At 35.4% G+C, this 12,183-nt stretch overlaps 1 protein-coding gene across 2 annotated transcripts in view; it reads right to left on the reverse strand.

Moving 5' to 3' along the window:
* Positions 1-12,183, reverse strand: part of ABCD3 (ATP binding cassette subfamily D member 3) — an 87,206-nt gene that overhangs the window by 11,587 nt on the left and 63,436 nt on the right. For both annotated transcript variants that reach the window (XM_027862609.1, XM_027862608.1), the window contains exons 9-19: positions 10,557-10,699; positions 8,438-8,507; positions 6,477-6,546; positions 6,276-6,373; positions 6,100-6,191; positions 3,142-3,230; positions 2,988-3,060; positions 2,791-2,854; positions 707-784; positions 548-613; positions 360-449 (exon numbers count right to left, since the gene is read on the reverse strand). In XM_027862609.1, the coding sequence (XP_027718410.1) occupies positions 360-449; positions 548-613; positions 707-784; positions 2,791-2,854; positions 2,988-3,060; positions 3,142-3,230; positions 6,100-6,191; positions 6,276-6,373; positions 6,477-6,546; positions 8,438-8,507; positions 10,557-10,699 (933 nt within the window). The remainder of the gene's footprint in view (positions 1-359; positions 450-547; positions 614-706; positions 785-2,790; positions 2,855-2,987; positions 3,061-3,141; positions 3,231-6,099; positions 6,192-6,275; positions 6,374-6,476; positions 6,547-8,437; positions 8,508-10,556; positions 10,700-12,183) is intronic.

Here is a 12,183-nt window from a genome sequence, read left to right on the forward strand (position 1 = left end):
AAAAAAAAATAACATGTTAAGCAGCTTATAGAAGAATATAATACTACTGTGCACAGTTAAATGAAGAGTGGGGTAATGAGCAAACACTAGATTGGTTAACCAATTTCAGAGTTAAGGTTGAGATACTAAAGTATGAAATGGTCACTTTTTTAGATAAGAAGGTTGTTGAATGACAGGGATGACAAATTCGAATGAACTTGATACCAAAAATGCAAAGAATAAAGCAGAGATTTTCATGTACTCAAAGTTTTGCCCTACTGAATACTCTACCCTCAGCATTACTGAAGCAATCACCAAATGAGACAAAGAATCCACAAGATAATGTTTTAAGTAGGACTAGGATATAAATATGCTCTTACCTGATCAGATATCCCCTTCCTTTTCTGGTCCTCTTTCCCATCTGGATAAATCACTTGGTCTCGAAGTGTTCCAAGTGTCATATAAGGCCTCTGATTTATGACAAAGAAAAGGTCAACAGAAATGAGACAGTTATTTTTTAAAAGATCTTCAAACAACAGATTATGAAATAACTCTAACAGGGTCTTACCTGGGGAACATAAAACAATTTTCCTCTTTCAGGTTTAGTTAGACGCCCACCAAAGAGAGGCCACAGCTGAAAAAGAAAGGAGAAAAAAATTTCAAACTTATTTTGATAGTTTGGCAATACAAGGTAAAACTGTACATTTTGAACTTAAATTGAACTTACTTCACCAAGAACACGAAAAAGTGAACTTTTTCCACATCCATTTGGACCACAAATCAAAACATTTGCTCCAGATCGAACCTAAAATACAAATTAGGGGGATGTCACTACATTGCCACAAAAATATAATTGTCATTCGATAATGTTTATTTATCGTTGAATTTTAAGCTACTACTGAGTGAAGAGGATAAGTTTATCCCATTCATATCCAATTACGATGGCTAATTGTAGATTTCTTCCACCTTATCTTCATATACTTTTCCCTTTCTTCACCTCCTTTTCCCCTCTTTACAAAGAAGAGGGTATTGAAGAGTGTGCTCAATGCTAGTGATCTCTTTAAAGATAACAGATAACATTCACATCAGGGCTTTAAGGTTTACAAAGAATTTTACATATATTCTTTCATTTGCTCCTCAAAACAACCTGGTGAAATCTGATTCCATTCCACTGCTTCTCTTTTCCTTGTCCAATTCTAGATCACAGATTCTTGCCCCATCTTTCTATTCCTGGATAGACTCTAGTCCAGGTTCTCATCACCCTTGTCCTCAGTAAGCAAATGCAGACTCTGGGCTTCTCTCATGAACTGTGCTTCTGGGACTACGCTTTTCTGTATAGATCCATTCCTGAGTGCCCACACTTCTAGCTGTCTCTTTGAGCAGCCCTTAGCTGGCAAGATGAGTACTGCACTTTCTCCGTGGATTTCTTAAGGAAAAATACCACTTACATCAGGGTCAGATAACAATCTTCAATACTTCCCCAACTGAAATAACAAAATTTAGAGCTGGAAGAGGGTTTATAGGACATCTACTCCAACTACCTCATTTTAGAGATAAGGAAAGTAGCTCAGGAAAAGAAAGTGGCTTATTATCTAAGGTCATCTAGGTACTCTACATGAAAGCACAGTTAGAATCTGAGCCCAGGTTCTCTGACTCCAAATAGTTGTATACCTTTGGTACAGGATTCCAGACTACATTTAATGTTTCTACAAAAAACCTATTTAATGATGATACAGACTTTCTGTATAATTAAACATAAAAATGCTCATGTAAATAAAGCAAAAAGTAACCCTTAAAATAGCCTGCCCTAGGGAAGGGGACAAGACAGCAAGTGGATAACAGAGAGGAGGGCAGACTGGGGGAGGGATAATCAGAAGCAAACACTTCTAAAGAGGGATAGGGTCAAAAGAGAGGATAGAATAAACGGGGGGTGGGATAGGATTAAGGTAAATATACTTAGCTTTTTACAACATGACTATCATGGAAGTGATACTTCCATGACTACACATGTAGTCATGTGTACATGACTACACATGTATAACCAGTATCGAGTTGCTTGCCTTCTCAACGAGGGTGGGAGAAAATTTGGAACCCAAAGTTTTAAAAGCAAATGTTAAAAACTGTTTTCACATGCAACTGGGAAATAAGATATACAGGCAATGGGGTATAGGAATCTATCCTGCCCTACAGGAAATCTGAAGGGGAAGGTCGGATAAGGTAGGTGGGGAAGAGACAGAAGGAGAGGGCAGATTAGGGGAGGAAGGATTCAGAATCCATGACATCTTGGGGTGAGGGGAGGGACGATATGGGGAGAAAATCTGGAACTCAAAATTTTGTGGAATTGAATGTTGAAAACGAAAAATAAATAAATTAATAAAATCTGAAAAAAAAAAAATAGCCTGCCCTACTAACATATTATAATTTTGCAAATAAACACAACAAATTTAGAAACGACAAAGAATCTGTATTCTTCCCATTTAGCTGATAGACAGAAAACAAAATTCACTATTAAGATGAAGTTGGCATTGGATATCACATGACTTTTGTGATATATTACTTATAGTGCAGCTTTGCCATCATTCCAATCTTTAGAGTCATAACAAAGAACATTATTAATAAAAGGTCAGAACTAGTTGCCTGATAGAATTTCAGCAAATGATATCATAAAACTATGATATTCCAATAAGTTCAAAGACTTGCCCAGGAACTCATCATGTGTCAGAGATGGAACCAAATAATAAATTTTCATATTTATCTTCTAGTTCATATTTTAAGTGGTTTTGTTTTATATATGATAGTATAAAAACTTACTTCAAAGTTAAGATCACGAATCAAAATGTCTCCATTTGGTGTTGCTAAAGGAACATGATCAAATCTACAAAGAAAATTCACACACAAGGAAACTTCGTATTAAACACATCAACGTACATAAGAAAGGAGGGCATTATAAAGTTAATGACGTAAAAGTGCCAATTAAAGCTCTATAATGTTTAGTTTTTTGTACATACTTAATAACACTATCTAAATTGATGATTTCTCCTCCACCAGGGATCAAGGGAATGACTTGAGCTCCTTCAGCACCTTAAATGACAAATAAGTATCAAAAGTTAATGATGGATCTTTAATTATATGAAATTGTATAAATAAACTAATTTTATTTACCTTTCTCTTGAGACACCATTGTGCGCTCATATTTGCCATTATTCAAGTCCTTCAGTACTTGCATTAATTCTGTAATCCGAGCTGTGAAGCTTTTTTAGAAATTAAAGAAACATCATCACATTTTTGGATTTGTATAGCTCCATGAAGCTTTGTACAGTTTCATAAAAATAATTTAAGTTTATGAATTGGAGCAAAAGAAAAAAAATTAAAAACTAAAAAGTATCAAATCAGTATGTTTATATGAAAAGCCATAATTCTAGAGGCAGAGTATCTGAGGTTTTGCTACCTATGTGACCTTCGGCAAGCTACTTAACCAACCGAGCCTCAATTTACTCTTTCTGACGTGGTCTGTGAGATTTCTTTAAGCTCTATAGTTATTTATGGTCCTATAATTCACTTCATTCTCTCACCACCTTCTCCCACATGCCTTGCCACCAGAATCAGATATTAGGCTCCTGGTGCCTTAACCTTTCTCAACACCATAAACTACTGCCTAAGGCCCCACTGTCCTAAATAATGGTTGCTTCTGTCCTTCCTCATCTTCCACCTCCTGGATTCACTGGTTTCCTTTAAGTGTCAGGTAAAGTTTTACCAAAGGCAGAAGACTTTCCCAGTCGTTAATCTTAGCATCTTCCTTGTCAAAATACTCCCAATTTATCCTGTATGTATACGTGTGTGCGTGTGCATGTACGTATGTGTGTTGTTTGTATGTGTACAGACTCCCCCATCAGACTGTAAGTTCCAAGAAAGGAGGGACTATTTTTAATCTTTCTTTCTAACCCTAGGGCTTAGTATTGTTCCTGGCACATAATAAGCACATAATAAATGCTAGATGGTTGACTAACAGAAAAAGCACTGCATTTGGAGATAGCAGATGAAAGAGAAAATGATTTATTCCTGAAGGAGAAGAATCAGGCAACAGAGTCGTCAAGAAATCCAAGGGAGCAGAAGGTGTCAAAGGAAAGAAAAGTTATCAAAGGAACCTCGAGTTACAGTTGAAAGGGTCCTCGGAAGCCGGTTAGTCCAACTCCGTAACTTTAAAGACTGGGAAACTGAAGCCTAGAGGGAAGTGAACCGCCTAAGGCAATGCACAGAGGTAGAAAGTGACAGAGAGCCAGGATTCAACCGTAGGTCCCCTGACTCTACATTCTGACTTCTTTCCACTGAATCCACAGCCTGAGTGTGGTTAACACAGCGAAACATTCTAAAGATAAAATCTTACAAATATAACTATTAAAACAGTCATAACAAAACAATACAATAATTATTAAGTGATCATATATGGAGTAGTGTCTCTTCATCTCTCACCTAACTGCCCTTCTCTGGACTTTTCTATGAGTTCCCAGATACCTATTCTTCCAGTACCCTCTGCCTCTGGGGCTCTCCTTCCGCCTCCTCCATTTAAAGAGGGTGCCCAGGCCAGTCATTTCTTCATTTCCCACCAGGCTACACTCCTCCAGATTTCTCCATCATACCAGATACCTTCCTCTCTGCCCCCTTTCAGCTTCATTTTATGTGCTGTCTCCTCCTTTAGAATGAAAGTTCCTCAAGGGCAGGGATTGCTTTTCTTTTTGCTTGTATTTGTATTCCCATTGCTTAGCAGTGCCTGGAATAAAGTATGGGTTTAATGAATGTTTGTTGACTGACTGACTACTGTGCTAGGTCCTGTTAGAAATCTGAAGCTCAGACATGACATAGTTCCTGCCCTCAAGAAAGGGGGGAGGGGGAGAGAGGAGCAGTGCAGGAACAGCATTTATTAAGAGTCTTGCTAAGTGCTTTACAAATATTATCTCGTTTGAAGCTTAAAGACCGTAAGTAAACTAGTCGATTAAACAGAATTTAGCAGAACCTCAGATTTGGTTGTGAGGATAATGGTGACCTTTGTGAGAGAACAGTTAGTACAGCATTAGAGATGACAACTACAGCATAAGAGGTTAAGGGACGAGTGCATGGGAGGAAGTCGTGGCAGTGAATATACCTTACTCTTTTCAAGAAGTTCATATATTTGTATAATTTATGCTTTCGAGTTTTCAAAGTTTTCATATAGTATCACATTTGGTACAATAGTTTTCTTAGATAGGCAGGGCAGGGATTAGCATTTGTATTTTACTTATGAGGACTCATAGGTTCAGAAAGGACAACTGACCTTCCCAAGGTAACCCAGCTAGAAAATGGCAGAGCTGAAATTAGAACATTTCCTCTTTCCCCACAACACAGTTGAGCCTTTTCTTGTCTTCACCATTAAACTATGAGCTCCTTGAAAGCAGGGAGATATTTTTAACTTTCTTTGTATCCCTAGCACTTAACTCTGTGCCTGCTACGGAATAGGTGCCTGATAAATACTTGTTGACTAAATGACTTACAGTTGTTTTCCTTCCAATGGAAGAGAAAAACTGTTATAACCTAGCAACGTTCACAACCGATACCAATTATAATAGTGAAAATAGACTAGCAAGAGCAATTGGTAGAAGAAAATCTGCCCTTCGATAACCAATGTTTAAGTATTTCATTGTGCACATGGAAGATTTGCCTTTTTCTGCTTCTGGGCCACTCTTGAGGTTGCTGCTTCTGCAAGCATGCTTACCCCTACTCATTTTCACCTACAGAGATCCCAAGCATCCTCACAGGCTGAAGCCCAAACCTCATTTAGACCTTGTAGCCTACCTTGATTCCCTCAAGCTGAAAGTCATCTTTTTCTCCTTTTAATTTCCATATCAATTTGTTTTAATTATTTGTACAGCATTTATTACAATCTCTTATCTAGTTATCTCTATAAATGTGTTACACACTCCATTAGACTAAGCTTCTTGAAGAGAATTACCATATCTTATATAGATTTTTATATCCCCTACTGTGCTGACAATCAACAAATATCTGCTAAATAAATTAACTAGGTGTCATCAATAACAATATACAGGTAAAAAAGACTTTTGCTGTTGTCCATTACCAAGTCCTTACCCAGCTAATCTGGTCATTTCACGACCAGCCAAGACTATTCTGCCCAGAGCTTGAGACATTCTCAGAAGCATTCTTCCACTTTGGTAGTAATCCTTAAGCAGAAACAAAAATTTATTTTCACCTTCATTGTTTAATTAGGTAAGATATTATGTTGGCTTATTTCACAAACTGTTTACCTCCAGAAGTTCTGAATGGGTACTCTTAAGATGTCGAGGATGTGATAAGTCCAGGAAAGGATGACTAACAACCAGGTAACCAACCACAGTGGCAAGATCTGTAACATAATATTTATACTTAAAATGTTCAAAAATAAATACTTGATGTCTTCTTTGAAAAATCTCATCCTACCAGAAAAAAAATTAGTTACAAATACTTACATTTGGCAATAATGCTATCAACAAATCCCATGGAGAATCGAAATAAGATGAAATTATGTAAGTGTTCCACCTGGCCAAATATAAAAGTGAAACATACAATATTTATTAATATTTCCCATGTCTTAAAAATGATATGAGATTAAAAAACTAAGAATAAACAGATATAAATGAAAAGATGAATGATAAGATAGGAAGCTGAAAACTAGAGGAAAAACTCGCATCAAGTATCTCTGACAAGGGTCTGATATCCAAAATATATAAAGAACTAACAAATATTTAAGATTGAAAGCTATTTCCCAATGGATTAGTCAAGGAAAATGATTAAACAATCTTCGAAAGACGAATTAGATGAACTATTAAATGAAAGATTGTTCACCTCACACTCAGGAAAACAGCAAAGATGACAAAAGATGGGAATAATCAATGTTGTTAGGGCTGCAGGAAGACTATAGCCTATAAGATATACTAATATCCTGTTGGTGGAACCTATGAATTGATTTAACCATTCTGGAAAGCAATATGGAATTATGCTAAGAAAGCAATTAAAATGCCTATGCCATAGAATTGAGGATCATAAATTTAGACCTGGAAAGAATGACTGGACCTAATTCACCCTCCATCCAAAAGAACTGCAAGACAATCACTGACAAGATCCTCCGAAAAAAATGGTGCTGACACCCTACCTCACTCCAAATACAAAGGAACTCGAGAAGGTGGCTCCACCATCCACCACTATCAATCTTTCCAAGAAGCATCCTCTCCCCAGCTCATCAACCTACTTTCCTATTATCATCTCCTCCTCTTACTTCTCTTCCTCCCTTATCTCCCTACTCTGGGAACTTTATATTTGAAGTATGGAGAGCCACAGAAATTACCTGGGAGTATGGAGAAAGTACGTCAGTTTGGAGTCAGAAGACCTGCATTCAAATTCTGGCTTTGCCATTTACTACCTGTGTGACCTGTGGCAGTTTACTTAACCTCCCTAGGTCCCAGATTCCTCATTTATTAGGGGTATCATGGGGGATAACACCTAAGGTCCCTTCTACCTTTAAATCTATGGATGATGTCTCATAGGCAAAAAAAGAATGACTATTTGTTGAATATACTGCTGAGGACACCTGTTTTGGGGAATCTCTTGGACAAGATAGTCTCTAAGCCTCCCTCTCTATTAAAAATAATCAATTTTCATGCTATCTGGTATTTATCAATTTAATGCCTGAAGTTTTTGACTACTATATATACATATATGTGTGTGTCTGTGTGAGTACCTATATTTTAGGCAGATCAGTGATTGGACAAATGGGCTAAGCCAAGTACCGAACCAGAGAGTGGACTAGAATGCTCTGGGAATTAAAAGCATATTAAAAGCATAATACTTTCAATTATTCCAAACTACTTCCCTGAAACAATGGCCCAAAGTTTTAACAATATTCTATCTATGATGCTGTGTGGTTTTGAGTCAAGGGACACTACAATCTCTTATGTACTGAAGTTGAAGGTCACCAAAAGAGCAAAAAAGTACAGAATGGACTAGACTAGGCTGTAAACACATTACCAATGAAGGACTCTGTGAGAAAAATGGCATAAAATATATCATCACAAAAACGCATGCCTACACCAGTCATGTATAGAGAATAAGGGATAACTGATAGGGAAGGGAACTGAAAGGGAAACTGTCTGTTTCACTTGTGTTCACACAATGTCAAGATACCTAGAGGAAGACCCCCAACATTTTGGGTGGATCTCCAATTCCTAACCACTGGATAATTTATGGGAGGACATGGACAAGAGTTTTATAGGATGAGAGGGTATATATAGATCACAATTTACATTGCTGAAAGGACTAGCCACACTGATGACTGCAGATCTATTGAACTATCAACATGTGTCATAACATATGTTAATTACAAAGTAATAAAATTTTTCTTTAATAAGTCAATCATAGTTTCTTTTTTTCTTACCAGTTTACGAAAGACTGAATGAATTGTTTGCTTTTCTTTTTTATTCCCATTGTAAAAGGCAATTTCTTCACTATTAAAGAAAAAAAAAAGGAGTATTAATATATATTCTCAACCTGAGAGAAAGCACAGTATGAGTGAGTTCAAATGTATCTCTTATGCCTAAGAAGAGTCTACACAGTATGTGACGATCATACTATTGGCAGCTTACTTCATTATCAACCTTTGAGAAAAATGACCTCATCCTTTTTATCTGTTCATAAAAATAACACATTTCTATATAACTATGGTCTGAGGTCACCTATCCACAATCTGTACAACATTACGGCAAAAGTCTTAATTCCTGGTTTATGAAAGCAGGTTCCTGTTCTTTGTGGTTAGCCTAACTTTATTTCAAAATAGTCACAAATGAAACATCACCACTAAAATGCACCTCAATCTGTTTTCTCCCTTTTATTATAATATCAGGGACATTAATAACATATTTCAAATTATTAAACCAAATTTTTTACTTTTCAAAAAGGAGTGCTGACAGTAGCAATAAATTTTCATCAAAGTCTAATTAAGATTAGAAAACAGTACTACTTAAATAGTGAATTAAGTTTCTAAGAGAAGTGTCCATAGTTTCTGAATTTACTTGGATATTCAGTCCAGGCACCATATGAAATAATGTCAAGAAAAATATTTTCTTCAAATTTTACCCACATGCATTGCTTTCTATTCTTCTCTAACCAAAATTAATTTTATCTACATCAGAACAAAAGACTAATTTGAAGAAATAGTCCTTTAAAAGGGATGCTTCTCTTTTTTCTATTTCCTCTGGTATGCAAGGCAATCTATGTCCCCAATGCATCTCCAACCCTAGATGAGTAAACACATCTATATATACTTATTCCCTATGCTAAGACCAAAAAGTATTTATTCTTCAAAATGAGACAAATTGCAAGTCGAACCAGAACCAATCACTTTGCAAATCATCTACCTATTCCACCTCTTTTTCTTTAACAAAAAAAGTATTTTTAATAAATATTTGCTAAACTGAATTAATCTTTTACTTTCAAGGAAACTTTTTAAAATCATGAAAAATAGAAGGAAAGAATGTTATGAGATTTAGAATCTCCAAGATTAATAAAATTTATCAAAACTTGTAGCAGATTTACATGCTCATGTAGTTTCCTCATGCCTCATTTAGGGTCAAAATAATTTGGGAGGGGAGGGGAGAAGAGGATAAATTATTTGAGTAAATTATGAAAAATTTTCATTTATGTTACAAATGATATTTTATTCTGAAAATAAAAAAATAAATCATGGATCAGACTAAGGAAAGATCATAAAAACATTTTCCTTGAAGTGTTATGACTTTTGTTATCCATATATCTTTAGAACACTGTATTACTATTATACTAATAGTAAATTTAATATATAATACTAAGAATGGAAAGAACATCAAAAACAAGATAAATGAAACTGAATACTTCAAAATTACAATGACCAACCTTGGACTAAAAGAAAAGATATGAGAAAATTCATCAATCTTCTTGGCAAAGGACTTTGCCACTACATCTTGGCTGCTTTCCTGCCTTGGAAGACCCCTCCATCCCATTGGTTGGCTCTTTCCTGAAGCAGGTCCTAGGCCAGCCAGTCTCCATTTCCCTCCTGGCTCCACTGGTGACTCTCTGGACTTTGTCATCACGCCTCTACCTGGGTACCTCCTCTTCCCTCTCTCCAAGACCCTTTTTAGCTACCTTTTATGTGCTGTCTTCCTCCATAATAATTTAAGTGCATTGAGGGCTAGAACTGTTTTTATTTTCATTTGTATTTACATCCCCAGTGTTAATAGCATAGTTCTTGGCATACAGTAAGTACTTAATATATGCTTGTTAATTTGATATCATTTGAGAAATGAAAATTAACTTTAACTATGTAAGATATGGAAGTCACTGTCAGGGGTACTACACATTACATAGTACTAGGAAATTTGAAAGGCTCTCTAAAATCTCAGTAACAGGCTAAAAAAATTTTAATTCTCAATAAGCAGTTTATCAGTCATCTTTGGTCTTGTTCTTTCCCAACTACATTTGTAAAGATGCGTTCATTATATCTTTAATCAAATTCTACTTACCTGTTTGTGATGAGCCGAGAATTGACATATCTATATTCTCCTTCATATTTTTGTTCAGTCATTGTCATCTTACCAATGGGTTTCCTGAGGTGGGTCAGGAAAAAGCCTGAGACAACCAAATAGGCCATCATACTAGCTGGTCCCTGTAATTGTCAGGGAAAAATATAAACACTAAAAAAAAATCATGCTATTTTCAGTAGAAGAAAACTACTGCACAAATCTGAAGTTACTACCTACAATGACTTTAAATAAAAGTGGTTACTGTGATTAGGCAGAAAGGAGAAAATTACAATGACAAAATAATAATGGTTAATTTTTGTTGACAACTAAAATCTTGAGTTATCCATGTTTATGCTAAAAGCTAAATACATAATCCATATACAAAAAATTAAGTATTATTCAAATTTTATTTTTTACCTTAAAATCATATAAATATAAAGTTTTTATGTATTCATAGTCTCCAGTAACAATTTTTTTTTTTTTGCTTTTGGTGAGGCAATTAGGGTTAAGTAACATGCCCAGGGTCACACAGCTAGTAAGTGTTAAGCGTCTGAGGCTGGATTTGAACTCAGGTCCTCCTGACTCCAAGGCCAGAGCTCTATTCACTGTACCACCTAGCTACCCCTCCAGTAACAATTTTTAAGTTGCCCATTGATTGGGGAATGGCTAAACAAACTGCTACTTGAATATATTAGAATATAATTGTACTGCAAGAAACAATAAATTTGAGGAAAATAGAAAGTATGGAAAGACATATGAATGGATGCAAAATGAAATAAGCTAAGCAGAACCTGGGAAAAAACATAACACAATGACTACAACAATGAAAATGAAAACAATAACAATAAACTAATCAAAAAAGAAAACTGTGAAATTATAATAAACAATGACCCCAAAGAAAATATCTCCCCCTCACTTCTTTATACAGTGGGGGATCACAGATGTAGAAGAATACATATAACTTCAGATTTTTTCAATATATTGGTTATTTTTGCTGAAGTTTTTTTTCTCCTTTTTTCCATTTTTTATTATAAGGGCTGGTCATTGTGGGAAATGTAGGTGATACACAATGTAAAAATTTTGAATATCAATAAGAATTTTAAATGGCTACTAAAAATGGCTACTACTTTCTCTTAAACTGAAGAGAAAGAAATTAAATACGGTCTCCAGGGAAAGTAAGGAGTTAGAAACAAAAAGCAAAGTCTAAATGAGATTCAAGGTTTCATTCCCAGCATTTCCTTGGATGACGAGCATACAAACAAGTAAAACGTTATGAAGTCTATTAGTTTACTGTTTTCTTGTAACCCAATACCATTAAACATTGAGCTAATTAAAGCTAAACTTTAATGCTAAATTCTTCAATGTTCAAAAGTTCAAGTTATCAAACAGTACAAAGAACAACGAGGCCAGGATATACAAGGTAAGCGTAAGCTGTCCTTCTGGATAAAAGGCAGGCTAAATGGTTTTCAATGTTCTGAAAGACTCTGAAAACCATCTGGAAATATTCAACATGTAATATTAAAAACTTAGCATTTGAAATTCTTATAGCAATAGAATCTTCCCAAAAATCTTTATTCAGAAATTACTCTGAAAAGATAGCTGCTGCTTTACATATGTGTTCACGGTT

Source organism: Vombatus ursinus, unplaced genomic scaffold, assembly GCF_900497805.2.
Source record: "Vombatus ursinus unplaced genomic scaffold, bare-nosed wombat genome assembly UNPS02014769.1, whole genome shotgun sequence".
In the NCBI taxonomy this organism is placed as follows: Eukaryota; Metazoa; Chordata; class Mammalia; order Diprotodontia; family Vombatidae; genus Vombatus; species Vombatus ursinus.